This window comes from Phacochoerus africanus, chromosome 9 (assembly GCF_016906955.1).
Source record: "Phacochoerus africanus isolate WHEZ1 chromosome 9, ROS_Pafr_v1, whole genome shotgun sequence".
Classification (NCBI taxonomy): Eukaryota; Metazoa; Chordata; class Mammalia; order Artiodactyla; family Suidae; genus Phacochoerus; species Phacochoerus africanus.
The window spans coordinates 59,556,522-59,580,129 of record NC_062552.1 but is presented as its reverse complement, the minus strand read 5'-3'; the positions used below and the strand labels follow the sequence as shown (position 1 = coordinate 59,580,129).

Here is a 23,608-nt window from a genome sequence, read left to right as displayed (position 1 = left end):
GGCAGCTTTTTTGGGTGCTTGCTGTCTCTTTCTCAGCATGTGTGGGCTGTTATCCCCTTGATAGGGTGCTGTGAGTGTTTCCAGGAAGATGGAGGCAATGGGTAGGGCTAATAGCCAGTGCCTGCTTGCTGGACCCTTGGCAATGGCATGGACCTGCAGGAAGATAGTGCAGGCTGCTCCTAGTTCCAGGGCCCCGGGAAGTGGCAGTGACCCTCAGGCAGTTGTAGATGGTGCCTAGAACATTTGGCAGTGGTAGTGGCAGGGCATGTGCATTGCCAAGGGAGTGAGAACAACAATGGGTGGTGCTTGGTTGCAGCCCCTCCTCTGTGCCAATCTCTGAGGTAACTGGGGTCATGGGTGGTGCCCATTCACAGATCCCTAGTGGTGGCGGGCCATGCCCACCTCTGAAGTCTGAGATGACTGAGTCTGCCCCTGCCACCTGTAGACCATACAAGAGATGCTTAGTCCATGCAGGAGGCACGTCCACCCAAAGCTCGTGCAAGAGTCACTTCGCTGCCTGTAGCCCCACCCTCCAAAAGTCTAAGCATGTGCCCCTCCTCCTCCTTCCCTGCCCAACAATGGTCCTTTGCTTCTCCTATGGGCCCAGACCTCCTTCTGGGTTCCCTTGGCTGTGGCCATTCTGATTCGGCTCCAGTTCATGGTCCCTTTGGTTTCTTTTGGGCATGATTAGGTGCCTGCATTTGGCCACCAGTGCCTCTCCTACCACATTTGCTACTTCAGGCCCATGTGAGGCACCTGTGGTTCCACTCAGAAGCCCATGTACAGAGCCAGGCCCTGCAGATGGTCTCCAGCTGTTAATAGCCTTGGTCAACTTCCCATGGACCTGAGCCCTCTCACTTTGGCTGGTGACACCCCTCCCCCAGGCTTTTGTCCCTCCAGGGACCAGGACTGGACCCAGCTGAACTTTGTCTGCTTCTGCCCACCCCCCATGCCTGCCAGGCTCTCACTGAACATGACTGTCTTGCCCATCTTCTCAACTGTCCTTAACAGGAAGTTTATAGAACCATCCAGGGACTTTGCATCTATTGTCTACCAGACTCTCACTGGAGACATGGCCACCCTTGGTAGGTCTGGGCTGGCTCTTGAAGTAGCCAGGGGGTTGTGCTTTCCTTCTAGGATACAGCCCCAGTGGCTCCCACAGGCTCTTCTCCATCTGAGCAGTGGCCTAGGGGGCAAATGCCCCTTCTCCCCTGCAGGCACCTTGGGGCAGGGGGAAAAGGCAGGGAAGAGATCTGTTCCTATCTCACCCATGTGAGGTTGCTTTGGGGCAGAGTGCCACCTCCAACTCCTGCAGGTGCAGCAGGAGCTGAGCCCCTGCCCTTCCCTCTGGCAGGTGCTGATTGAAGGTTCCCTGTGAGTGTCATGGGAGGCAGGGCTCACAGTTCTCCCTGGCCTCCAGGCCCTAGGAACCACTGGCCCAACGGGCTGGCTTGTTTCCTGAACTGCCACCCTCCCAAACCTGAGGCTGCATGCCCTGTTTCCTGGGTGGGCAGAAGAAAGCAGAAGAGTTCCCACCTTTGGGTGCAGATGCTAGCACGGCCCCTGCCATGGGGCTGGGGTGGTCAAGAATGCAGGCTCTGGGAGTTCCCAATGTAGCTCAGCAGAAACGAATCTGACTAGCATCCATGAGGACGCAGGTTCAATCTCTGGCTTCGCTCAGTGGGTTAAGGATCCAGTGTTGCATGAGCTGTAGTGTAGGTCGCAGACGCAGCTCGGATCTGGCTGTGGTGTAGGCTGGTGGCTATAGCTCTGATTAGACACCTAGCCTGGGAACTTCCATATGCCACCAGTGCAGCCCTAAAAAGACAACCAAAACAAAACAAAAGGAATGCAGGTTCTGGAGTCAGGTGGCTGGGGTTTGAGCTCAGCCCTGTGACCCTAGGCAGATATTTAGCTTCTCTGCCTCCCTTTCCTCAGCTGTGCCATGGGGATAATAGCACCTGTTTCACAGGTCATCGAGTGCTGTGTTGTTAGAATGAACTGGTGCTGGAGGAGGTGGCAGGCAGAGTGATCAAGGCAGTGTTGCCTGTTTATCTCTGAGCCTCTGTTTATTCATCTGGAAAGTGGGCTCCAGAGTTGCTGAGAATTGAACAAGTCTGCATAATGATGGGAAGCGTCCTGCAGGAAAGACTCACTTGTCCTTGTGAGGGAGCTAGTTTGTCAGGCCCCTCAGTCATCCTGCAGTCCCTGATGGTGCCCGTCCAGCCTGATGGCCAACTGGCTGGTGCACCTTGCCAGGGAGACCCTTTTCTTACACTTTGCAGCTATAGTCACATCACCTTCAGAGAGACCGTGCTTGGACTGCAGGTTTCCGTCCCTGTCCCCTCTCCTTTAAACCCACAGGGTTCCCTGGGTGTGTCTAAGACTGTTTTGTTTTGTTTTGTTTTTTGCTGCACCTGCAGTATGTGGAAGTTCCCAGGCCAGGGATTGAATGTGCACCACAGTTGCGGCAACACCAGATCCTTAACCCTCCGCACCACAAGGGAACTTCCTGTCTGAACTGTATCTTCATGCAAGGCCTCCCATGATGATGCTCACCCAGCTTGGTTTGTGGAGGGCCGGGATACCACGGCCTGAAGAGCAGAGGGTCTCCGCCTTCACTGGCCAGCCTCAGCCCTCAGGCTTTTCCTGCTTATCCAACCCCCTTCTCTCCTGTATCACCTACAGAAAGTGGCAGCAGCTCAGGAGAACGTGGTAAGTATAACCCTCCTCCCCAAGAAAAGCCCTAGCAGGGATGGTTTTAGGCATCCTGACAGTCTGGGGAATACCTTCCAGGGTCCCCTCTGGCCCTTGAGCCAGAAGTTGTGGAGAGTGAGGTCTGACCTAAGTTAGGTGCAGATATCAGGCTGGTCTTTGCAGTGTGGGGGCTACAGCCTTGGGGGGCAGGGTCCCATCATGGGTATGAATGAAAGGGGGCATATTCCATAAGTACAAAGGAAGAGGCCACCAGCTATCATCAGCCTCGTCATGGTGACCTTCCTGTTGACCCCGTATGGCATCTTGGTGCTGGCTGCTGTCTTTGGTCCGGTAAGGCTATGGTCTGGCACTGGGTCTGCCCTCCGGGCCTGCCAGCTCTTCTATAGTGGAGGGAGCCTTTAGGGTAGACCATACTTGAGTCCTTTCTAGGTCATGGCTTCAAAGACCACTCCCTCATGCTCCCACATCTCTCAGGTGCTGGTGGGCCTAGATGTTGGAGTTTTGAGGATCAAGGCCATCACCTACCTGGGTGTCCTCTAGGAAAGCTGCCTCCCCCTCCAAGCCCCACCCTCAGGCTGCTTGGCCTCCATCTTCGACCTCCCCAGCCCAGCAGCCTGTTCCCTGAAACTGGCTTGTCCAGCACTCCGGCCGTCCCTGGCACATACTCAGGGCTCTGCTTTGCTGTGCAGCAGCCAGGCCTCACCTCGGCCACCAGCACCTTAAGCCCTTTGGTCTTAGAGTGACTGGCCCTAAGATGGGGGTGGGGCTGGGACCAGGCCTTCACCCCACAGAGCTCCCATCCCCACCCCTGACCTTCAGTCCACTGCCTGTACCTCCTCCTCCCGTGGGCTCCACTCTGAACCTCCCCTATGTCCTCATGTTGGATGACCACCTAGAAACAAATGCAAAAGCAAACTCTCTCTCTTTTTTTTTTGTCTTTTGTCTTTTTAGGGCCACACCCATGGCATATGGAGGTTCCTAGGCTAGGGGTCCAATCGGAGCTGTAGCCATCAGCCTACACCACAGCCACAGCAATGCCAGATCTGAGCCGCATCTGCGACCTACACCACAGCTCACAGCAACGCCAGATCTTTAACCCACTGAGCAAGGCCAGGGATCGAACCCGCAACCTCATGGTTCCTAGTCAGATTCCTTTCTGCTGTGCCACGATGGGAACTCCCAAATCAACCTCTTACACCAACTTCTGATAGCTCCTTGTCATTTAATTTTCCATACCCCAAAGGACAGGAGTTTGTCTTGAGACCCATATACCTCGAGCCCGACCACGAAGCCAGGCCAGGCAGGAGGGAGCCAGCTTTGTTCCCCTTCCTGCATCTTCCACAGGCCATCATCTTGCCACGTTTGTCTCTTCAGGGCCTGACCTGAGTGAACATGACAATGGTAATGTGTGTTTTCTGAGACTTGTGGCGGGGAGATTGTGGGCGTAGGTAAAGCTCAGCTGCTCTCCTTGGTGCGGGGGCAAAGGCACTGCTCCCCACCCTCCATCTGCCCCAGCCCGGGGAATCCAGTCCTTGGGCAACCCGGGAGAGAAGCACCCGCTGCCCCCCAGCCCTTGCTGGCATCTTGCTGCTCTGGCTCTACTTCTCAGGGTTGAGGCCCTGACTATGGGATGCTGGGGGCAAGGCTGGGGGAGAAGGAGACTTTTGGAATTTGGTTTCAGTGGAGGGAGCGGCAGCTGAAGGGGCACTTGGTGGGGGGAGACAGATGCTCAGAGCCGGGAATAACGATGTACCCCAGAAAGGTGCTACCTGCCCCCATCCACGTGACCTTGGGATCAGAGAGGAAACTGAGCTGGGACACATGCATCCCTATGTTCAGAGCCTGGAGGCACCACTGCCTGGAGCTCCAGTGCTAGAGGCAACTCCCCTCCCCAATTCTCGTGGCCACATGGGGCCTTGGGTCCTGTTTCTGTCCACTCCCCTTCTGCATCATTTCTGGGGGCTTGTGGAGGATGGCTGGGATAAGTGGAGCCTGTTTAGAGGATTTTGCTTGACCACCCCTGGGTCACCCCCATGAAAGGGGATGCGCTATTGGGGCGCAGTGACTGTACCACCGGCTCTGTCAACACCCACTGGGAAATGTCTGCATGAGACCTTGGCACTGGGGGAGCAGACCCCACCCAGAAAAAACCCCCAGGGGGAGCAGGGAGGACTGACCTCTGTACCTCACTGTGTATGGCTGAACTGTCGGAAGCAGGTCTTCCTCTTCAGCACCTGGGGTGGGAAGGAGGGGCTCAGGCCCAGCTCCCTGGCTGGCAGCCCCTCAGCTCAGCTTTATTCAGGGGGTCAAGGGCCCAGCCTGCCTCCCAAGAAGGAGCCCCAGGCCCAGTCAGCTACTCACCAGGACAAGGGCGAGTGCGGTGAGCAGGAAGCCCAGAACGAGGAGAACCACAGCATAGCTGGGGAGGGTGATGCCAGGCTGACCTGAGGTTCAGAACAAAACAGGGAGTTGATGGCTGGGGTGGCTCCCCACCCCTCTAGACCACAAACCCCTGAGAAGGCAAAGTCAGGCCTGCAGAACTGTCTTGGGCGAGGGATCCTGGCCCACAATCTACTGTAGGAGCAGAGCTCTGGAGCTGGGGCCACCTTGGGGGGCTTCCTGGAAGAGGCAGCATTGTCAGAGGACAGAGATGGAGGGAAGCAGGGAGAGGGGCACTGACCAAGGTCTGGGTTGATCACCTCCAGCAAGAGGCCCTCAGCTTCCTGCAGGGCGGGCAGAGCCTGGAGCACGCAGTCCTGCACGAGGGCTCGGACCGGCGCGGCCCTGAAGAAGGTGGCACCCACCCAGGCAGTCAGGGTGTTGGGCCTGGCAGGAGGATCACAATGGATGTCAGGGGGGCTAACCGGCCAGGGGGGCTCTCAGAAGGTCATTTCTCTGAGCCTCTGGCCTCACCCCAGAGTCCATCCCTGAGCTACCCCGGACTTACTGGAATTTCACCACCACTTGGCCAAAGTTCTGCAGTGGTCTGAGGACAGCAGTCAGCTAGGGGTCAGGAGAGGACAAAGAGGGTCACAGCTCCACTGAAGCCTCATCGGGTCCCCTCCACGACTCCTTCTGCTCCTCCCTTCCCTTCCTCCCCAACCCTCACTTCACCCATCTCGTCAGGTTCCCCTGAAGGTTCCAGAACTTAGGGCTGGTTTTGTCCTTCCAGGCCTTGTTGAAGGGCTGGTCCACAATCTGCAGCCACACCTCATACAGCACCAGCTCTGCCTTCTCCCCTAGAGTGATGGGGAGGGGCCATCAGCCTAAGCCTCCCTCCTGGGACCCTTGGGATAAGGCTGAGCCCCGACCCAGGGCTGCACGCCCCAAGCTTGAATGCTCTTGGCCAGCAGTCAGCCAAATCCAGTCTGAGGTTCAATCCAGCCCCAGCGCCTGTTTATGGACAGCCCAGGAGGTAAGAATAGATTTCTTTCTTTCTTTTTTTTTTAATTATAGGGCCGCACCCGCGGCATATGGAAGTTCCCAGGCGAGGGGTTGAATCAGAGCTATAGCTGCCAGCCTACACCACAGCCACAGCAATGCAGGATCTGAGCCGTGTCTGTGACCTACACCACAGTTCATGGCAACACTGGATCCTTAACCCACTGAGTGAGGCCAGGGATCAAACCTGCATCCTCATGGATGTTAGTTGGGTTCTTAACCCACTGAGCCATGCTGGGAACTCCAGATTTCACATTTTTAAATAGTTGAAAAACATCAAAGGGATGCGATTTTGTGGCACATCAAAGCTATGTGATACAAATCTCTATATCTACCAAGTTGTACTGGCACACAGCCATGCCCGCCTATCTAAGGCTGTGTGCAGCTGCCTTCTCGCTATAAGGGAGCAATGGAGTAACTATGACAGAGAGCTGATGGCCCCGAGAGCTTAAAATACACAGAAAGCTTGCAGTCTCTGCTTCAATCTAACTATGCTGCTCACTCCCAGAATCGATGTGAGTGAAGCAGGAAGTCCTGCTGGTACTTGAGCTGATGCTGAAGTAGTTTCTATTAACCTTGCTCTGTTCTGCTGAGAGAAGTGGAAGAAAGCCACTCCTGATGGAAAGGGCTCATGGACATAAACAGTGCCGCCCTCCTCCAGAGAGTGGGGGGAGCTCTAGTGTCTGCCCTCTGTGCTTGGAGGGTTGAAGAGGGAACAGGCCCCATCGCTGGCAACTGGCTCCCTGAGGAGGGGGAGGGATGGTGCTTCCAGCCTGCAGAGTGTGGATGCCAAACCACCAATCCTGCTGCACCCCAGGCTGCGGGCACCTGGGGACAGCTGTGGATGGGGTGTGAGGCAAAGCCTAAAAGAAGGCAGCACCGGGCCTCCTCAGGAGGCTGCGGGGATAGGGCGGGGCTGGGAGCCAGCCAGGTAGGTGGGTCAGCCCCTTCTGTGGCCAAAAAGGTTCCTCAGAGCAGCCCTAGGCTGTGCAGCTGGAGTGACTAACCAGACCTAGAAATCCCCTACCGTGGGTGTTGAACTGATGGCCTGTGAGGGGTTGCACTGCTCTGCAGATCTGGCACTGGGGGGAGAGCTGGGTACTTTATCAGTGGGACAAATCTTTATGTGAGGGCTCCCTGAGGGCCCCGACCGTAAGAGAGGTAACTGGACCATCCTGTCTCTCTGATCCCGACTTCTCATCTCCGTCCCGCTCTCTCTCCAAGGCTCTACATCCAGTTCCTCTCTGTAGCCCCAGCACACAAGAATTTGTGGTTGATATGAAATTCTGTCCATTCTCCAGAGGAGGAACACTGAGACCCAGAGAGTGTAAGAGGCTGCAGGCCAAAGACACACAGGGATCCCGGCCCTGACTCACCATTGGCCGTGATGCTGGATTTCTGGACTGCAGGATCCATTATGTTCTGGGCCAGGTGATTGGCCAAGCCTTGGAGGTGGGTACTGATGGGGGCCTGGAACTTGTATTCAATGTAAACACCCACCCATTGGTCCACATTGCTAGGGTGAGGACAAGGGGAGAGGGAAGGGGTTACAGGCTCCAGCAGCACATGTTCTGGAAGCAGGTGTCCAGCCTCTCCCCCCCAGCACACCTGGAGGCATGGGGCTCCCTAGCTCCTAAGGCAGAGCTTTACAGGACTAGCCGGAGCTACTTGAAACAAAGCCCTCCCCTGGGTGGCCCCCATGGACTGGCTAGGAGTCATGAGATGGAACTGCCCCTTGGCCCCCAAGAGAGGAGCAGGGCAGGCTGGGTGGCAGGGGGAGAGCCCACCTGAAGAGGAGCAGGGGGCCTTGCTGAGGATGCACCGGGAAGAATCCTGACGCCACGGGCGTGACCTGTGGGGAATCCTGGAGGTCAGGGCGAGCCAGGGGTGTCTCTCCTGAGATCCGGTGTGCAGTGGAGCAGGACCAGGGTGAGGTGAGTGAGGATCTCAATTTTTTTTTTTTTAGGGCCACCCCCACAGCATATGGAGGTTCCAAGGCTAGGGGCTGAATTGGAGCTACTGCTGCCAGTCTACACCACAGCCACAGCAACACCAGACCCGAGCTGTGTCTGCAACCTACACCACAGCTCACGGCAACGCCAGATCCTTAACCCACTGAGTGAGGCCCCGGATCAAACCTGCAACCTCATGGTTCCTAGTCAGATTCATCTGCACTGCACCATGACGGGAACTCTGAGGATCTCTTTAAACATGGTGTCCTGGGTGCCTCACTCACGTACCCTTGTGCTGGCCCTGGGTAGGGGTGTCTGGTTACAGGGTCTAGCCCCTGGGACAGAGCTGTCACCTCCCTCAGACAAACTTTCACCCCTGGGGAAGGGCATAACCCCTCAAACGGGGGCCTCTGGGGCAGGGCTGTGTGCCCTCTACATGTGCCTCCCCTACCCCTCATTGCTGAGTCCCAGAGGCCTGCAGTCAAGGCAAGCAAAGCCAGTGTCCCAGGCCTTGGAGGGAGGGCGAGAGGCCACCTCACCTGTCTGAGGATCTTCTCTTCCAGAAGGACAAAGGGGGCAGAGCCGGGCAGGAGGAGCAGGGGCTGGAAGGGCCTCATGGCAGTGAATTGGATGGTGATGGTCTCCAGGGCCAGGTCACTCAGGTTGGATCCTGTGGAACCACAGGTGGGCGTTCAGGAGGGCTCGGGAGCCTCCTCACCCACCACACCCCGTCTCATGGTGGGGCCGGAGCTGGGCCCCTCTAGGAGAACCCCCAGCCTTCCCCGGGGGTGGGGGAAGAGGCACTGAGGTGGGTGTGGGGGCAGGCGGGGCAGAGACTCACCGTCAGAGGCCAGGCTGCTCCCATCCAGGGACAGGTTCCCCAACATCTGCCCTGCGGCCTTGACCTTGCGGTATAGAGTCCATAGGACGTCACGGGCTGAGGGCCCCGGGGCCTGGCCCCCAAACACAAGGGAGGCATTCACGGCCACAGTTCCAGGCCTATGGACAGACACACATCCTCACCGTGGCACGCCCTGGGGGCTGGAAGGGGACCTGGCTGCTACACAAGTTGGCCAGTGTCCCGAGGGGAGTCCACCGGGGAAGCCACCGACTGATTCCCCGTGTGATGTCACCCCTGAGCCTCAGCTGCCCCCTCGATAAAATGGGGATAACGACTGTCTTGTTGTAGGGGTGGCATGAGGACTAATGGTGCAGCCAGCAGAACAGGAGCCAGGTGCTCGGGGAAAGCAAAGTCCCTCGGTCACCCCTGCAAACTGGCATTAATGTGAACACAGGGAATGCCAGCCAGGAAGACCATAGCTGTGAGCAATCACGAAGTTGCCTGAGCCACACTGAGAAAAACCTCTTTGGTGGCATCACAAGAAGCAGGGGGTCTGGCAAGAGGGAGGTGACAGGCCTAAGGAGTTTCTGAACGCCTGGGGGAGGGAGACCGATGGGCCATGTCCTGTGGCGGCAGCCTGGCCTGAGCACAGGGTTGAAGGAGTTTGCGGGGAGAAACCTGAAAACAAGCAGGCTTAGGATCCAGAATCACTTTCCTGTATCCTTTCCCAGAGTACCTGTTCTGTGCTATGCCATCCTGGGGCTGGGGAGCCAAAGCTTCTGTTCAGACTCAGGGCAGGGAATTCAGAGAGGGAGATTTCAGTTCCTTATAAGGGGAAACTTCCTGGGAGTTTCCTGGTAAAACGGTGGGTTAAGGATCAGGCGTTCTCATGGCTGTGGCTCAGGTCATTGCTATGAAAAAGGCTGGGTTGGGGCAGGGAGGCCTTTCTAACAAGCTGGGATCAAGGCCTGGAAAGATCGTGGTGGTGAACTTCCCATCACTAGGCATAATCAAGCTTCTAAATTTCTGCACTGGGAGGGATCTGCCGATAGGACTCAAAGTCTACACTGAGTTCAACTCAAGCGGGGCTGTGATGATTTGGGCCTTTTGACCTTTTATCTGAGACTGCAGGGCTAGCAGTGCCAGCACATCTGGCTTTAGGTCCCCACCCCCCAACATCCCCAGAGGCTCAGAACCAGAAAGGGCCCCACCCCCAGCAGATTTGCATCAGTTTACATGTCATTTCTGGGCTCCTGGCCCAGGGAAGTGTCCCCTTCTTTCCCCATCACACCCAGACAATGCCTAGCATCCCTGCTCAAATTCTGCAGCTGGAATTGGAGCTCAGAGCAGGCAAGAGGTCACCTGAGGTCACACAGCCAGGGGCAGAAGCAGAAGTGGGCCTCCTGCCTGCCCATGCAGGGATCTTCCTGACTCCCACAGAGTTTCTGGCCATGGTGGGGCTGGGCAGGGCTGGGTGACTGGTCTTGTGGCCTGAGAAGGCACAGAACGGCTGGCAGGCAGGGGCTGGACCCTGAGAGATGCACTCACTCACCTTAAGAGCAGGACGCTGACGCCCTCAAAACTGGAGAAGGCCTCGTGATAGATGGATTGGAGCTGAGGACAGACAGACGTACTTGAGAGTCAGCAGGTGCCGCCCCTCACTTCTCAGTATCAGCTCACTCTCGTCATCATCTCTCCTCTGGCCCCTGCTTTGGTTTTCTCAGTGACACCGTGGGCTTCCCAGGGCCACCCACACCTTCCCAGCATGGCTGCCGGAAACTACCTGCCAGTCGCCCTCTACTGAAAACCGCAGGGCAGCTCCAACTGTCCAGGAAACAGCCTTCCTAGGCCTTTCCTTCTCTGCAGTTTTACTGCTAATTGCTCTCCAGTCCAGTTGTCCTGCTGACTGCCATCTCCCCTGGACGACAGCCCCTCCTCTTGTCTCTCTGCAGTCCCCCTCCTACCCTGCGCCTCAGCCTCTGCCCACCTTTTCCTCGCACGTGCTGTTCCCACTGTCTAGAAAGCCCTTCCCTGTTTCATCGACTACCTTCTCTCCATCCCCGTTAAAATTCCCCTATCTCAGAAAGGCGTGCTCTGGGGAGTTCCTGCTGTGGCTCAGCAGTAATTAACCCAACTAGTATCCATGAGGATGTGTGTTCGATCCCAGCTTTGCTCAGTGGATTAAAGATCTGGCATTGCCGTGAGCTGTGGTGTAGGTCACAGACATGGCTTGGATCCTGCATTGCAGTGGCTGTGGTGTGCACCAGCAGCTGCAGCTCCCATTTGATCCCTAGCCTGGGAACTTCCACATGCCATGGGTGCAGCGCTAAAGACAAAAAAAAAAAAAAAAAAAAAAAGGTGTTCTCTGGGCACCCGCTAGCCCCCAGGATCTTAGTCACCCTGTCTGTCACAGCTCTTTTACAGAGCTTACTTTATGATTAGAGTTACAACCAGATTTGCTTGAACATTCACTTGATGTCTGTCCGCCCTGGAAGCAGGGGCCGTGCTTGGTTTTGCTGTTGTTCCCCGCAGCCCTTAGCATTGTAGCTGGTGCAGCAGGCCCTCTGTGAGGTGTACGAATAAACGAACGAGTGAACATATGGAAGAGAATCAGAGTGGCCCCCTGGAATGACAGATGACAGGCAGGAGGCCAGTGCACATTCTCTCCCTGGTGCTGAGGGCGGAGGTGGGTTGGGTTTGGGCCGTGGGAACTCTGCCTCACTCTGCCGGGGGGTGGGTGGCAGTTGAGGGCCTGTTGCTTCCTGATGGTGCTTTACACAGAGAAGTGCCACACGCTGCATCCTCTGTTTCCCCAGATTCCAAGGCTCCACCCCTGGGGAGTCCTCCCTGCATGCTCACTCTGGAACAGTCCCTGCCTGGCTCCCCTTCCTGCTGGAGCCACTCAAGGGACAGGGGTGGTTTTCTACTTGCTGGGCTGCCACCTTGCTCCCCACGTGCTCCTCCCCACCCTACGGAGAGGCACAGGGTAGAGTTCACTCATTCCACACTCCAAGGCCTCTGTGGGTGCCCAGCCCTGGGCCTGGCCACCCTCAGGGGGCTGTGGTCTGCAAGGAGCAGCAGGCTGGGGTAGGACAGTGTGGGAAGGGCAGGCCACAGAGGGCGGGCTGGAGACTCTGCGGGGCAGGGGGTTTGAGTCACCAGGTGAGGGCCCTCCAACGAGACAGCCATCTCCAGGCGGCAAGGGCAGTGGAGGGTGCGAGGTGGTCCCAGATGGAGAATAGTACGTGCCAACGCACAGAGGTAAGGGGGCGGGGGCCACACTCCTGAGTGGAAGAAGGAAGAAGCCCATACCTGGTGGCGGATGTTTTTGCTCAGCAGCTGGTACGCTGGGGAGGCAGGGTTCCCAAGCGCTGCTGAGAAGTCTTCACTGGTGATCCTGAAAGTCACCGAACGGGTCACACGACTGCGTCCTGGGGAGGAGAATCCCGAGTCCTGCAAGGAGACAGCCTGCCCGGGATGAGGCGAGGATGATGACTTGGGGGAGGCAGCGTCTTCAGGGACACTTGCACAGCCAGAAGGAAGGCCAGGGGCACATCTGAGGGAGAGGGTGGCCCAGGGGGCTGGGCCAGCTGCGACCGGCCCAGGCTGGACTGTCCACTGAAGCGCAGCCTCTGTATCCACCAGGGGCGGCAGGGCAGCTGGGACACTAGAAACCTTGAAGAGAAGGCCTGTGGCCATGGGTGGGCGTGCAGACACAGGAGTGTCTGGAGAGATCCTGGCTCTGGTGGTGAAGGCGGAAACAGGGGCCAGGACTGGTGACAGTGATGTTGACAGAGGCAGAAGTGCAGGGGCTGGGGATGACAGGGGCAGTGACGGTGATGATGACCGTGAAGAAGGTGCCGGCAACACCGAAGGACCCCTGGGTCCTGGGCCCAGACGGGATGCCAGACCACTTCCGGGTGACCTTGAGCCCACTGTGAGGGCTGCGGCGGCCGTGTCCAGCTTTGACCACACAGCTGCTCCAGGGAGACGAGGCTTTGTGGCAGCTGACGTGTTACTGATGGATGTAAACGAGGCAAGTGAGCCATGGGATGCGGAGGACACAGCCTTCTCTGGGGTCCCTGGAGCCAGTGTTGGAGGTGGGGAGGGCCCTGGCCTGGAGTTGCTGGCCTCTGTTGCCGACAGTCCCTGGGCACTGGGGCTGGAGGTGGGCCTGTCCACGGGCCAGGCCAGCCACTGTGGAGATCCAGATGTGGATACAGGAGTGGTGGGGGGAGGCAGTGTTCCAGCCGGCTGCTTGGTTGATCCAGAGGTGATGAAGATCCTCAGAGCAGGAGCATGGACTGGATCAGACAACCCGGAGAGCTCACTGGACTTTGGCTCACCGGCAAGATGCCTTGGGCCAGGAGAAGCATGCAGTGGTGCAGTGGAGGCTGTCCCTGGAGACCCAGGGGCCAAGATCTCCTCTGCAGATCCAGTCACATAGGATGCTGGCTGGGACTTGGGAACCCCATGCGCTGTGGGCGCAGCTACTGCTGATGGAGCTGAGGTGGGTGTGGCCCTGCCTGAGGCCTCAGCAGCTCCCAAAGGATCAGCCTGCTCTGAGAGGACATACAAGCCCAGGGGCAAGCCTAGAAGAGCTTGCTGCTTCATAGATGCCTCTGGAAATAGGGCTCTTGCCCGCCTACCTGAAGCTTCCTCTGCCCTCTTGGCTGAGGGAGAGACTCCAGCAAGGACCGTCACCAAGGAGTTTAACGATGGGGGTGTCTTCTTGCTGCCACCTTGCAAAGCAGATGTGCTAGAGGCCACAGGAAACCAGCCCAGGACTTTGTGAGCAGGAAGAAGGGGAAGAGCAGAAGCTGAAACCACCAGGACTGCTGCAAAACAAAAGAGCAGTTCTGCCCACCATGCAATGGGGTGCAATTGGCCCAGAGCCCCTCAGAGGCTCTGCCTTCCCTGCTGCTGCCGCCTCCCTCTAGGGGTTCTAAGGAGACCTGACCCCTGACGCCGGCTGTGCCCCAAACCACTCGGCTATCTGGGGAGAAACCTCCCCTCTCTGATCCTAGCCCACGAGAGACCCGGGAACCCTGCCCTGCCGCCAGAAAGGGGGACCTTGAGGGAAAAGGGCCTGCTCCCATCCCAGCAGGATCCCTCCCCAAGGGAAGCCTTCTCTGCCGAGACCCAGACTGCTGGATGCTGGGAAGGGCTGTGCAACCCTCCACCAAGGGAAAAAGACGGCTACCTTATCACAGTCCCAGAACTCAGGATGGTTGAGCGCTGAAGGGGCAGGAGGTAGGGGATGGGGAGGGGTCCATTTCTGAAAACCGTAATACCACACTTGGCTACAAGTGTGCACCGAGCCCCATGGGGGGGGGCAACCCCGTGCCAGGTTCCCCCAAGTGGGTGATTCCTAGTGCCCTCAGGGAGCCCAAGCCTGGGGGATGAAGGAAGGGCTCCTGACCCTGTCTTAGGATCCTCTGAGGAGTTCCTGTCGTGGCTCAGTGGTTAACGAACCCGACTAGCATTCATGAGGATGCGGGATTGGTCCCTGGCCTCACTCAGTAGGTTAAGGATCCAGTGTTGCTGTGAGCTGTGGTATAGGTCGCAGGCTGGGCTCGAATCCCTCATTGCTGTGGCTGTGGTGTAGGCCGGCAGCTGTAGCTCCGATTCAACCCTTAGCCTGGGAACTTCCATATGCCGCGGGTGCAGCCCTAAAAGGACAAAAAAAAAAAAAAAATCCTCTGAGCTGACCAAACCCAGGCTGACATGAAGACAGGGTAGGTCAGCCCTGATGTGGGAGTCCCAGGTGAGCAGGTGGGGTCTGGGATGGGCCCCCCACCCCCAAGTCAGCCTGCCCTAGCTCTACTCACCAGCCAGGAGAATTCCAGGGGCTGAAAGCCATTGCCTGCCCATGCCGAAGGCTCCTGCTCAGGCTTCTATGCCTCCAGAACCAGATGGAAGACGTCCACTCAGATCCCCCTTCAGGAAAGGAATGTTGCCCAGCTGTGAGCTCTGGTTAGTTGATGTCTCCAGCTACCCCCTGAGCGGCATCGCTGCCCTGTAGCTCAGGGTCAAATACTGCTGCCTGAGCCTCCAGCACAGCTCTTCTCCACGGGGCTGCAGACCCTGTTGAATGGGGACCTTATGTGCCAGCCTCACAGCCCAAGAGGTTATAGACCTGAAAACCTATTGAAGAAGAGTGAAGGAGTTCCCGATGTGGTGCAGCAGGAATGAACCCAACTACTATCCCTGAGGATGAGGGTTCGATCCCTGGCCTTGCAGTGGGTCGGGGGTCCAGTATTGCCATGAGCTGTGGTGCAGGTCATCCATGGTTTGGATCCCGCATGGCTATGGCTGTGGCTGTGGCGTAAGCCAGCAGGTGCAGCTCCAATTTAACCCCTAGTCTGGGAACTTCCATATGCCACAGGTGCAGCCCTAAAAAGAAAAAAGAAAAAAAGGAAGAAGAGTGGGAAGTTCTGTCCAATCTTTAAATGTGAGGTGGGGTGCTCTTCCTAGAGGTGGGGAGGGTCTCAATGGTATACTCTGGGTGGAGTGGGGGGTGTTAGTGGTGCTGATGCCTGTGGCCATGGTGGCAGTCCTGGTAGAGTTGTGACAATGGCAGAGATGCTAAATACACTGGGACCTCTGCTTGTGTCCTGGGGGGCAGGGCTTAACAGAGGGCAGTGACACTAACAGAGACCCTCTATATCCTGCCCCAACTCCCAGCCCATCAGGCGGGGGGAGACGGGGCATCTGGAGGAGAGCACACCAGTCCCTGACTGGGCCCACGTGGAATCCCGGTCAGAGACCTGAAATGGGGACACTGGGGTGGAGGTGAATGGGCTTTATAGGTCTAGGGGTCCTTCCCGGGTCCCCCTGCAGACCTAGCATTTGAGGCAGACCCAGAATGGTGTGGGGTCTCAAGCAAGGCTTCCTCTGGTCTTTGCTGCAGCCATTCTCTCCACGCCCCTGCAGACACAGGAGAAGGGCCTGGGCGCCCTAAGGAGCTTTACGCAGGGAGGGTGGGGGTCTGGTGCCTTCAAGGGAGCAGACTCAACTGGGGCTCAGACCGTGCTCCATCGCCCCTCCCCCTTCCCCGCCACCACCACAGCCGCTATAGGAGATTTTCAGCTCTTTCAAAGCCTCTCCCACCAGGCTCCTGGCCTGTGTGTGACCTCCGAGAAGCGCAGTGACTCGTCCCAGATCCCTCAGGACAAGAAACCCTGCTTAAAGGGACATAATCCCCAGAACCCTTCACAGCAGGGGATCAGACAGGAGACTCCTGCCCTTCTCACTTGCCCTTTGCCACCACCCAGCAACTCCTACCTGGATGCAGCCTTTCCAGGACCTAATCCCCTAAGGGAAAAAGTTCCTCCATGATCCAACTCCATCCAAACACATGTACCATCCCAGGTTCAGACAAACCCCTCAGGCCAGCCTGTTCCCACCCTCCAATCACAGCTCTACTGCTCTGTAAACCTGCACAGCTCTGTGTGCACAGCTGGAGGCTGCCATCTGCACCCAGCCCCTTCTGGTCTAGGCCTGGCCAGCTTGGGTGGATGCCTCCCCAGAGCAGGGAGGAGGTTTTGGTTTTTGACAACCTCTACCAACAGTCCTGGTTTCACTGCCCCCACTCGCCCACCTGCCCTTCCACAAGCCCCCTCCCCTGGCCCGTGACTCCATCCACCAGGCCAGCCCATTCACTCTGCACCCCCACACCATCTCCTTCACTGTGCCCCCAGGACACCCGAGTCTTACCTGGTGATGTTGGGAAGCCTGCCTCTGGAGGTGTCAGTGCTCCACAGAGGAGGTGGTAAACTCAGGACCAGCGCCCTCTACCTAATGCCCGCCCTGCCTGGCAGGGCCACCCCCTTCCCAGGCACCCTTGGGGTGAGGAAGATTTGGTTGCTGATGGCTCCAGTCCAAGAGCAAAGGCCACTCACATCCCAGGACACTGAGTCCTCATCTCCTGGCCCCTTCAGGCCAGACCAGGCGGGGGCCAAAGCTGGGGGCAGGGCTGAACATTCTCTCAGCACGGAGGCCAGCCTGGCAGCGACGCTCAAAGCAGGAGCTGCCAGGGACAGGAAGAGGGATGGATAAGGGACAGAAACACGTCTGAAGGCCACCCACACAACCAGGCAAAGGCTTTGAGTCCAGGCTCCAGGGGTGGGAGCTGGGCACACGCTCGCACTCCCCACCAAGCCCTGATTCTACAGAGAAAGCTCAGTCCAGAACTAGAGAGCAGTGGAGTCCCTGCTGTGGTGCAGAGGGATCAGTGGCGTCTTGGGAGCACTGGGGCATACATTTTATCCCCATTCCAGCACAGTGGGTTAAGGATCTGGTGCTGCCACACTTGTGGCTTAGGTCGCAGCTTTGGCTGGGATCTGATCCTTGGCCTGGCAACTCCATATGCTGAGGGGCGACCAAAAAACAAACAAACAAACAAAAAAAAAACAAAAAACTAGACATTAGGGCTCAGCCTATGTCTAAGGTCAGGACTCAGGTTATGCACAGGGGTGGAGCTCAGTCTACTACAGCGTTGCCGCTAGAATTTGCATTTGAGCCAGGCTAGACCTGGGCTCTCTGCTCCATCCCAACACCTGAAATAACCTGCCCTCATACCTGAAATGAGTTGAATGGGAATTCTAGCCTCAGGTCAAGGATCTCAATAAAGGCACTTTTAGAAGATTGACACCCCCTGGGGCAGGATGGGGATCTGGCACAGAGGGTTGGGTACTATTCCTCCTCTCCCAGACCAGCTCAGGTCCCTCAACCAGGACCTTCCCTGGCACTGCAGCCTGGGGCAGGCAGTGCCTCACTCCTCCCCTGAGTTCTGATGCCTGAAAGGACCACAGTCTAGCCCAGTAATACAGCCCCTCCACGCCCTACTCCCTAACCCAGCTGAGTGCAGGGGACCCCCACACTCTGTGATAATCTTTCCTCGTGCTCAGCTCCCTGGGGCAGGAGGAGGGGCAGCACAGGAGGTCATCCTATGTCCTTAGTCCCACACCCAAAGAGTCCTGGAGGGCTCGACAGCAGCGGACAAGGTGGGACCCCAAAGGAAGGAACAGGACAGGTCGTCCCAGGGTTGACCAGCAGACATTTGCCTAGATACACGGGCAGCGGGACAGGCAGATGCTTGGCTTTGCCTAGGTACCTTCCAGAGGAAAGGTTCCTCCAGCTTCAAAGATGAGTACAGGGCTGGGCCTCCCCTTCCTGGCTCTCTCTTCCAGGCTCCCAACCCTCTGTTGAAGGAGTGGGGGTAGGGGGCCAGCTTACAGTCCCCACGTGTCCCTTGGCAAGTGCCTGCCGCATCCAGACCTCGACCCCCCGTCGGTTACCTTCTCCTCAGAGAAAGGTGACTATGATGGTTGGAGGGCTCCGGCCACTTGACTGGCACAGAATGGGGGGCTCACAGGAGGAACAGAGAGAAGACTGTGGGGAAGCCTCTCCACCCTCTGCCGAATTCTCAATTCTACCCCCGCACTGGAAGCCTCCTCCTCTGGCTTCAGCCTGCTTGGCGGACCTTAGTCCCGGCCCCTCCCACCTTCTGCCATGATCGCGGAGGTGGCCATGTGCCACCTCTGAGGAGGGACAGAAGAGGCAACAGCACCTTCCCAGCTAGCTGTGCTTCCAGGGAGGGTGTTCTGGCGGAGACAACAGACTTAGCTGAGTCAGCTCATGCACCAGAAGGAGGACAGAACCCTCCCGCACTGTCCAGCCACCCCCATCGTCCAGCCACATCCTAGAGCCTCCAGTTCCCTCACTCGGGGACACAGCCAGGGTCTGGGAAGGGTCTCAGTTTACAGCCCTGCCGGCTGCCACATCACCCAGAGATCTGGGACATCCCCCCACCGCTTTCAAGCAGGTTGGCAGGGTCAGAATCATTCTGTGAGCCCCTGTGAGGGCAAGCACAAGCAGGTGTCCCTGCTGACTCAGACTGGCCACCTCCCTGCCTCTGCCTGCGTCTCTCCCACCCACTTTTGTCCCATCTGCTGTCTGTCCCTCCTACCTGGGGATATTGGTGCCCACGTAGGATACCTGGCCCCAGACCTGCCCTTTTATCTACCGAGGCGTGTTTTTCCAGGTCAGGGATCTGACACCCAATGCCACATTTTCTCAGATTTTTCTGTCGGGTTTGACATCTATCCTGTGGGAACCTCTGGCTGGATTCCCCTTGGTCACCAAGTCAAGCAGTGTTTGCTGCTGAAAAATGAAAAAAACAAAACAAAACAACAACAAAAAAGGAAAATCATGGCTCTCATACCGATGAAAAATGAACACACAGTAAAGACTATTTAACTCAGTATTAAGGAGGCACCCAGGCAGATGTTAACAACCAGTTCAAAGGTGAATTCAGTGAAGCCTTACATTATATGGAATACAGGAACATTGAAATACATTTACAGATAGATGTAAAATTAGCTTTTTCCAGTAGTTGGGGGAGAGTCAATCAAATCTTCAGGGGACAATCAATTTGCATGATTATAAACAAGAATTATTTTGCATTGCTATCCATCATCCACAATGTACAAACTGAAAAAAAAAGGTGTTTGTTTTTAAAAAGTGTACAGAGCACCAGAAGAGTGTGTCTAATCAAAACATCGCATAGTTTACCCTTTGAAAATATCCAGACATTTTTTTTTTCCTATTCAAAATGTCCTTGCAGTGGTCAGACTCTCTGAGTTGTGGCGCCGAGGAAGTGGGACTTGGTACTGAGATGTCGGGGAAGGGTCCTGGGAGGAGAGGAGGACAGGATAGGAAAGAGGAGGGCACGAGCAGAGACCACTAGTTGTCACTGAGTTGTCACTTCATACGCCTCCCATTCTTTATTACTACTATTATCCCTTATTATTAGCTGGCCATGGGGTGGTCCAGAATTAAGACTATTTCCTTTGTAGAGGGGTGTGACCATGTGACTCAGGTCTGGCCAATCAGATAAGAGTGCCATGAGGCATGTAGGGGAAGTGGCCCCAAAAGGAAAAGGTGCTACTCTTTGCCCTTCTCTTTCTTGCTAAAATGTGGAACTCAAGCTCTAGGATCACAAAGTACAGGCTATAAGTGGATAATAGAGCAAAGTGGAAGGTCCTGGACATCCTTCTTAAGTCACCTGACCAACTGTGGACTGCTCACCGCCAATTTGCTTGGTATGAGGGAAAAAAAGTTTATCTTATTGAAACCACTGTTTTTGGGGGGTTTTCTGTTTTTATTGCCCTAGACCTGACTTTACGCCTGTGTTGGGTGGCGTCTCTGCTTGACCTCCTCTCTCTGACTTGGCAGCGCCCAGTTCAGCGGATATGTGCGGGACTCACTCAGTAAAGGCGGTGGGAGGTGACAGGCGCATGCATCGCTTTCAGGGAACCCGCATTTTCAGGCGCATTAGCCTTTCACAGTTTTCTGTTCTTCACCCCTCTCCGTGCCTCCCCAACACACACCCTCCACTAGAGTTACATGGAACCTTCATTTTTTCCACACTCATCCCCACCTTTATGCTTCTGCTCCTGACTTGAGAAGGAGTGGGTGGTATGACTTGCCCATTAACCAAGGAAGAAATTGGAAAAGCTGCACAATTATCACCTTTAATAAAAACTCTGGGGACTCCCTGTTGTGGTGCAATGGAAACAAATCCGACTAGTATCCATGAGAATGTGGGTTCGATCCCTGGCCTCGCTCAATGGGTCAGGGATCTGGAGTTGCCATGAGCTGTGGTGTAGGTTTTGGATGAGGCTCCGATCCCACGTTGCTGTGGATGTGGCATAGGCTGGTGGCTGTAGCTCTGATTGACCCCCTAGCCTGAGAACTTCCACATGCCTCAGGTGCGGCCCTAAAAACAAATTAAAAAAACCCTCAGGCTGCAGAAAAACAAAAATCTGGTTGAATTGGCGCAATAGTAAAGAATTCCTAGACCAACAAGATACAGGAGGAGACAAAACTTCAGAGGGAGGTGCACCATTGGAGCTGCTTTTCCCATGGGGTGTCTGCAACCCTAAAAAGGCAGCTGGGAAGCTGATCAGTACTTTCAACAGCTTCTAGGTTACTACAGAGACAAAAATTGGAAGTCCAGGGCCTGCCAAAGTTTGGGGCAGGGTTTGTGTATGGCTCTTATAAACCTACAGGCCATTGGGTCAGGACACTCAGTGTCCTTGGGAGTGAGTGACGTGGCAGCAAGCCAGACCTCATGTAGACTGAAGCCTAGCTTTGAGTGTCAATCCCTAAAACTAGATTTAAATGATCTTTTTTTTTGTCTTTTTTTTTCCCCCCCTAGGGCCACATCCACAGCATATGGAGGATCCCAGGCTAGGGGTTTAATCAGAGCTATAGCTGCCGGCCTACACTACAGCCACAGCAAAGCCAGATCAAAGCCACATCTGCGACCTACACCACAGCTCATGGCAACACCAGATACTTAACCCACTGAGCAAGGCCAGGGACCGAACCCACAACCTCCTAGTCAGATTCATTAACCACTGAGCCACAATAGGAACTCCAATTTAAATGATCTTTTAATGAATTCAAGTATCTGGGATAGGAAAACAAAACTGTCTGCGGAGGAAGATAACTTAATCTTAAGCCTCAAAACATTCCACAAACTAATTTTTAAAAATTGTTTGGCATACAACTAAGGCAACCAGGCACAGGAGGAAACAAGACAACATGAACCAGCAACCCTGCAGGAACAACCGACAATTAAAGCCACCCTCAGAGGATGGTGGCAAAAGTCTCCAAGCCTGACTGGGGCAAGGGCTATTCATGAAGAGCGGAAGCTCTTGAGTTCTTAAACCAAAGCCAAGTGAACCTGTGAGGAGGGTTTTTTGGTTTTTTCTCTTTTAAAATCTAACCACCTCTTTTATTCCTTAGGTCGCCACAATTCTGTGTCAACCTGTGAGAAGTTAAAATCAGTGAAGAGTTGTCATGAGAAGAGAACCAATGGCTGTCAAGTCGGTCATGTGTGAGCCAGTGGCAGCTGACACCTGTGCACCCAGAATGAGCCTCCTTAGTCCTGAGACAGGCCTGGAGAACACAGCACTGGGGGTGAGCGTCTGGGGCTGTGGCCTGGCCCTGGCCATGCTCATAGCCCATGACCGGGGCACTGGCTTTTCCCCACAGCCTGGTTCTCTGGAGAGGGTTGCTGCTGCATTGGCTCTCACCCTGCAGCTGGTGACATGTCAGTGGCTGGGCTGGACCACGTCTGCTCCTTGTTCCCACACAGGGTTTAAAACACAAAGCAAACAATCCTCAGCTCAAAGATAAGTTTATGGAATATGGAGGCCTGGTTTGCAGAGAGGAAATTCATGAAGCCTTTCATCATGCCCAGTCTGTACCAGAAGCTGGAGAGTGACCCCAGGACAAAGATGTGGCTCGCTGATCCTACCTACCGGGAAACTGACAGAGCAACTGTGAAACAAGCCATTGGACCTGGGCATGAAACTGCAAAATCCCTGATCAGGACAACTTTCAGTGTCCTCCTCGGAGTGAGTATGAATGAGAAGGAAGAAGGTGCAACATCTCCACTACCACCTCCTCCCAAAGAGGAGACCAAGCCAGAGCTAATGGAAGAAGATCTTACAGAAAATAAGAAGCAGGCACTGAGAGAAAAAGAATTGGAGAATGATGCCTATAAAAAGAAAGAATTTGGGAGTTCCCGTCGTGGCGCAGTGGTTAACGAATCCGACTAGGAACCATGAGGTTGTGGGTTCGATCCCTGGCCTTGCTCAGCGGGTTAAAGATCTGGCATTGCCGTGAGCTGTGGTGTAGGTTGCAGACGAGGCTCGGATCCCGTGTTGCTGTGGCTCTGGCGTAGGCCGGTGGCTACAGCTCCGATTAGACCCCTAGCCTGGGAACCTCCATATGCCTCGGGAGCGGCCCAAGAAATAGCAAAAAGACAAAAAAAAAAAAAAAGAAAAGAAAAGAAAAGAAAAGAAAGAATTTGGAGTTCCTGCTGTGGCACAGTGGGTTAAGAGTTCAATTGCAGTGGCTCAGGTCATTGCAGAGGGGCAGGTTCGATCCCTTGCCTGGTGCAGTGCATTAAAGGATCCAACTTTGCCCCAGCGGTGGCACAGATTGCAGCTATGGCTTGGATTCAATCCCTGGCCGGAGAACTTTCATATGCCATGGGTGTGGCCATTAAAAAAAAGAAGAAAGACTTCGACACAACCTTGAAGCTCTACGAATGGATCCAGCTAGATGAGACCTTCACAAGGGTTATACATTGGAAGCAGCTGCCCTAGATGCAATTAAAGACTACACAAAAACCATGAATGTCCACCAGAAGGCCCTAGACCTAAACTTCAACTCCAAGGAGGGAGCAGACAGTTACAACACTACATGATGACCCAGTACAACCAACATGACACCTGAAGATGTTAAGTGATGGACCATGACCGCTTTGAGGTGCAGCAGATAAGGAGTGACTTGGCCCTGCGGCTCTTCTCAGAAACAGAAGTACCCCCAGGCACTCAGCAAATATGAAAGGATCCTGTAATAGCACAAAAGATCCAGAAGCTGATGGATAGGTATCTGATCACCACTGGGTGGTCATTTGCTCATCATCCCCCTTCCTTTCACCTTCATGTGCAAAAAGGAACCAGGTTGGCAGCAAGCATCATGGAGCAGAAGGAGGAGAAGGCGGGGGGAGTGGCAGCTTATCTCTGAATATCTATACCGACCTGTGTGGAAGATACAGAGCCTTGTATTC

At 55.5% G+C, this 23,608-nt stretch overlaps 1 protein-coding gene and 1 long non-coding RNA gene across 15 annotated transcripts in view; one reads left to right on the top strand and one right to left on the bottom strand.

Moving 5' to 3' along the window:
• Nucleotides 1-1,825: 1,825 nt before the first annotated feature.
• Nucleotides 1,826-22,548, top strand: LOC125135468 (uncharacterized). 3 transcript variants are annotated; one of them, XR_007136964.1, is made up of 4 exons: nucleotides 1,826-2,715; nucleotides 5,891-6,133; nucleotides 7,384-7,611; nucleotides 21,772-22,548. It is a non-coding gene; the product is annotated as an uncharacterized LOC125135468 (long non-coding RNA). The 3 variants fall into 3 exon arrangements; XR_007136963.1 differs by lacking the exon at nucleotides 1,826-2,715 and having other exon boundaries at nucleotides 3,894-6,133; XR_007136965.1 differs by lacking the exons at nucleotides 1,826-2,715; nucleotides 21,772-22,548 and adding an exon at nucleotides 8,675-11,092 and having other exon boundaries at nucleotides 3,894-6,133.
• The window catches only part of LOC125135464 (taste receptor cell protein 1-like), a 51,371-nt gene continuing 31,683 nt past the window's right edge, over nucleotides 3,921-23,608 (bottom strand). Inside the window, exons 4-17 of one of the 12 annotated variants that reach the window (XM_047795648.1) lie at nucleotides 18,926-19,119; nucleotides 14,784-14,892; nucleotides 12,265-13,790; nucleotides 10,505-10,566; nucleotides 8,953-9,110; nucleotides 8,651-8,781; nucleotides 7,947-8,011; nucleotides 7,536-7,675; nucleotides 5,833-5,957; nucleotides 5,666-5,721; nucleotides 5,399-5,544; nucleotides 5,080-5,162; nucleotides 4,896-4,952; nucleotides 4,039-4,100 (exon numbers count right to left, since the gene is read on the bottom strand). In XM_047795648.1, coding sequence (XP_047651604.1) covers nucleotides 4,905-4,952; nucleotides 5,080-5,162; nucleotides 5,399-5,544; nucleotides 5,666-5,721; nucleotides 5,833-5,957; nucleotides 7,536-7,675; nucleotides 7,947-8,011; nucleotides 8,651-8,781; nucleotides 8,953-9,110; nucleotides 10,505-10,566; nucleotides 12,265-13,790; nucleotides 14,784-14,826 — 2,583 coding nt within the window. In that variant the 5' untranslated portion in view covers nucleotides 14,827-14,892; nucleotides 18,926-19,119 and the 3' untranslated portion in view covers nucleotides 4,039-4,100; nucleotides 4,896-4,904. Of the gene's footprint in view, nucleotides 4,101-4,890; nucleotides 4,953-5,079; nucleotides 5,545-5,665; nucleotides 5,722-5,832; nucleotides 5,958-7,535; nucleotides 7,676-7,946; nucleotides 8,012-8,650; nucleotides 8,782-8,952; nucleotides 9,111-10,504; nucleotides 10,567-12,264; nucleotides 13,791-14,783; nucleotides 14,893-18,925; nucleotides 19,120-23,608 lie in introns of those variants that run through there. The other 11 variants (XM_047795650.1, XM_047795646.1, XM_047795651.1 and 8 more) reach the window with 11 other exon arrangements.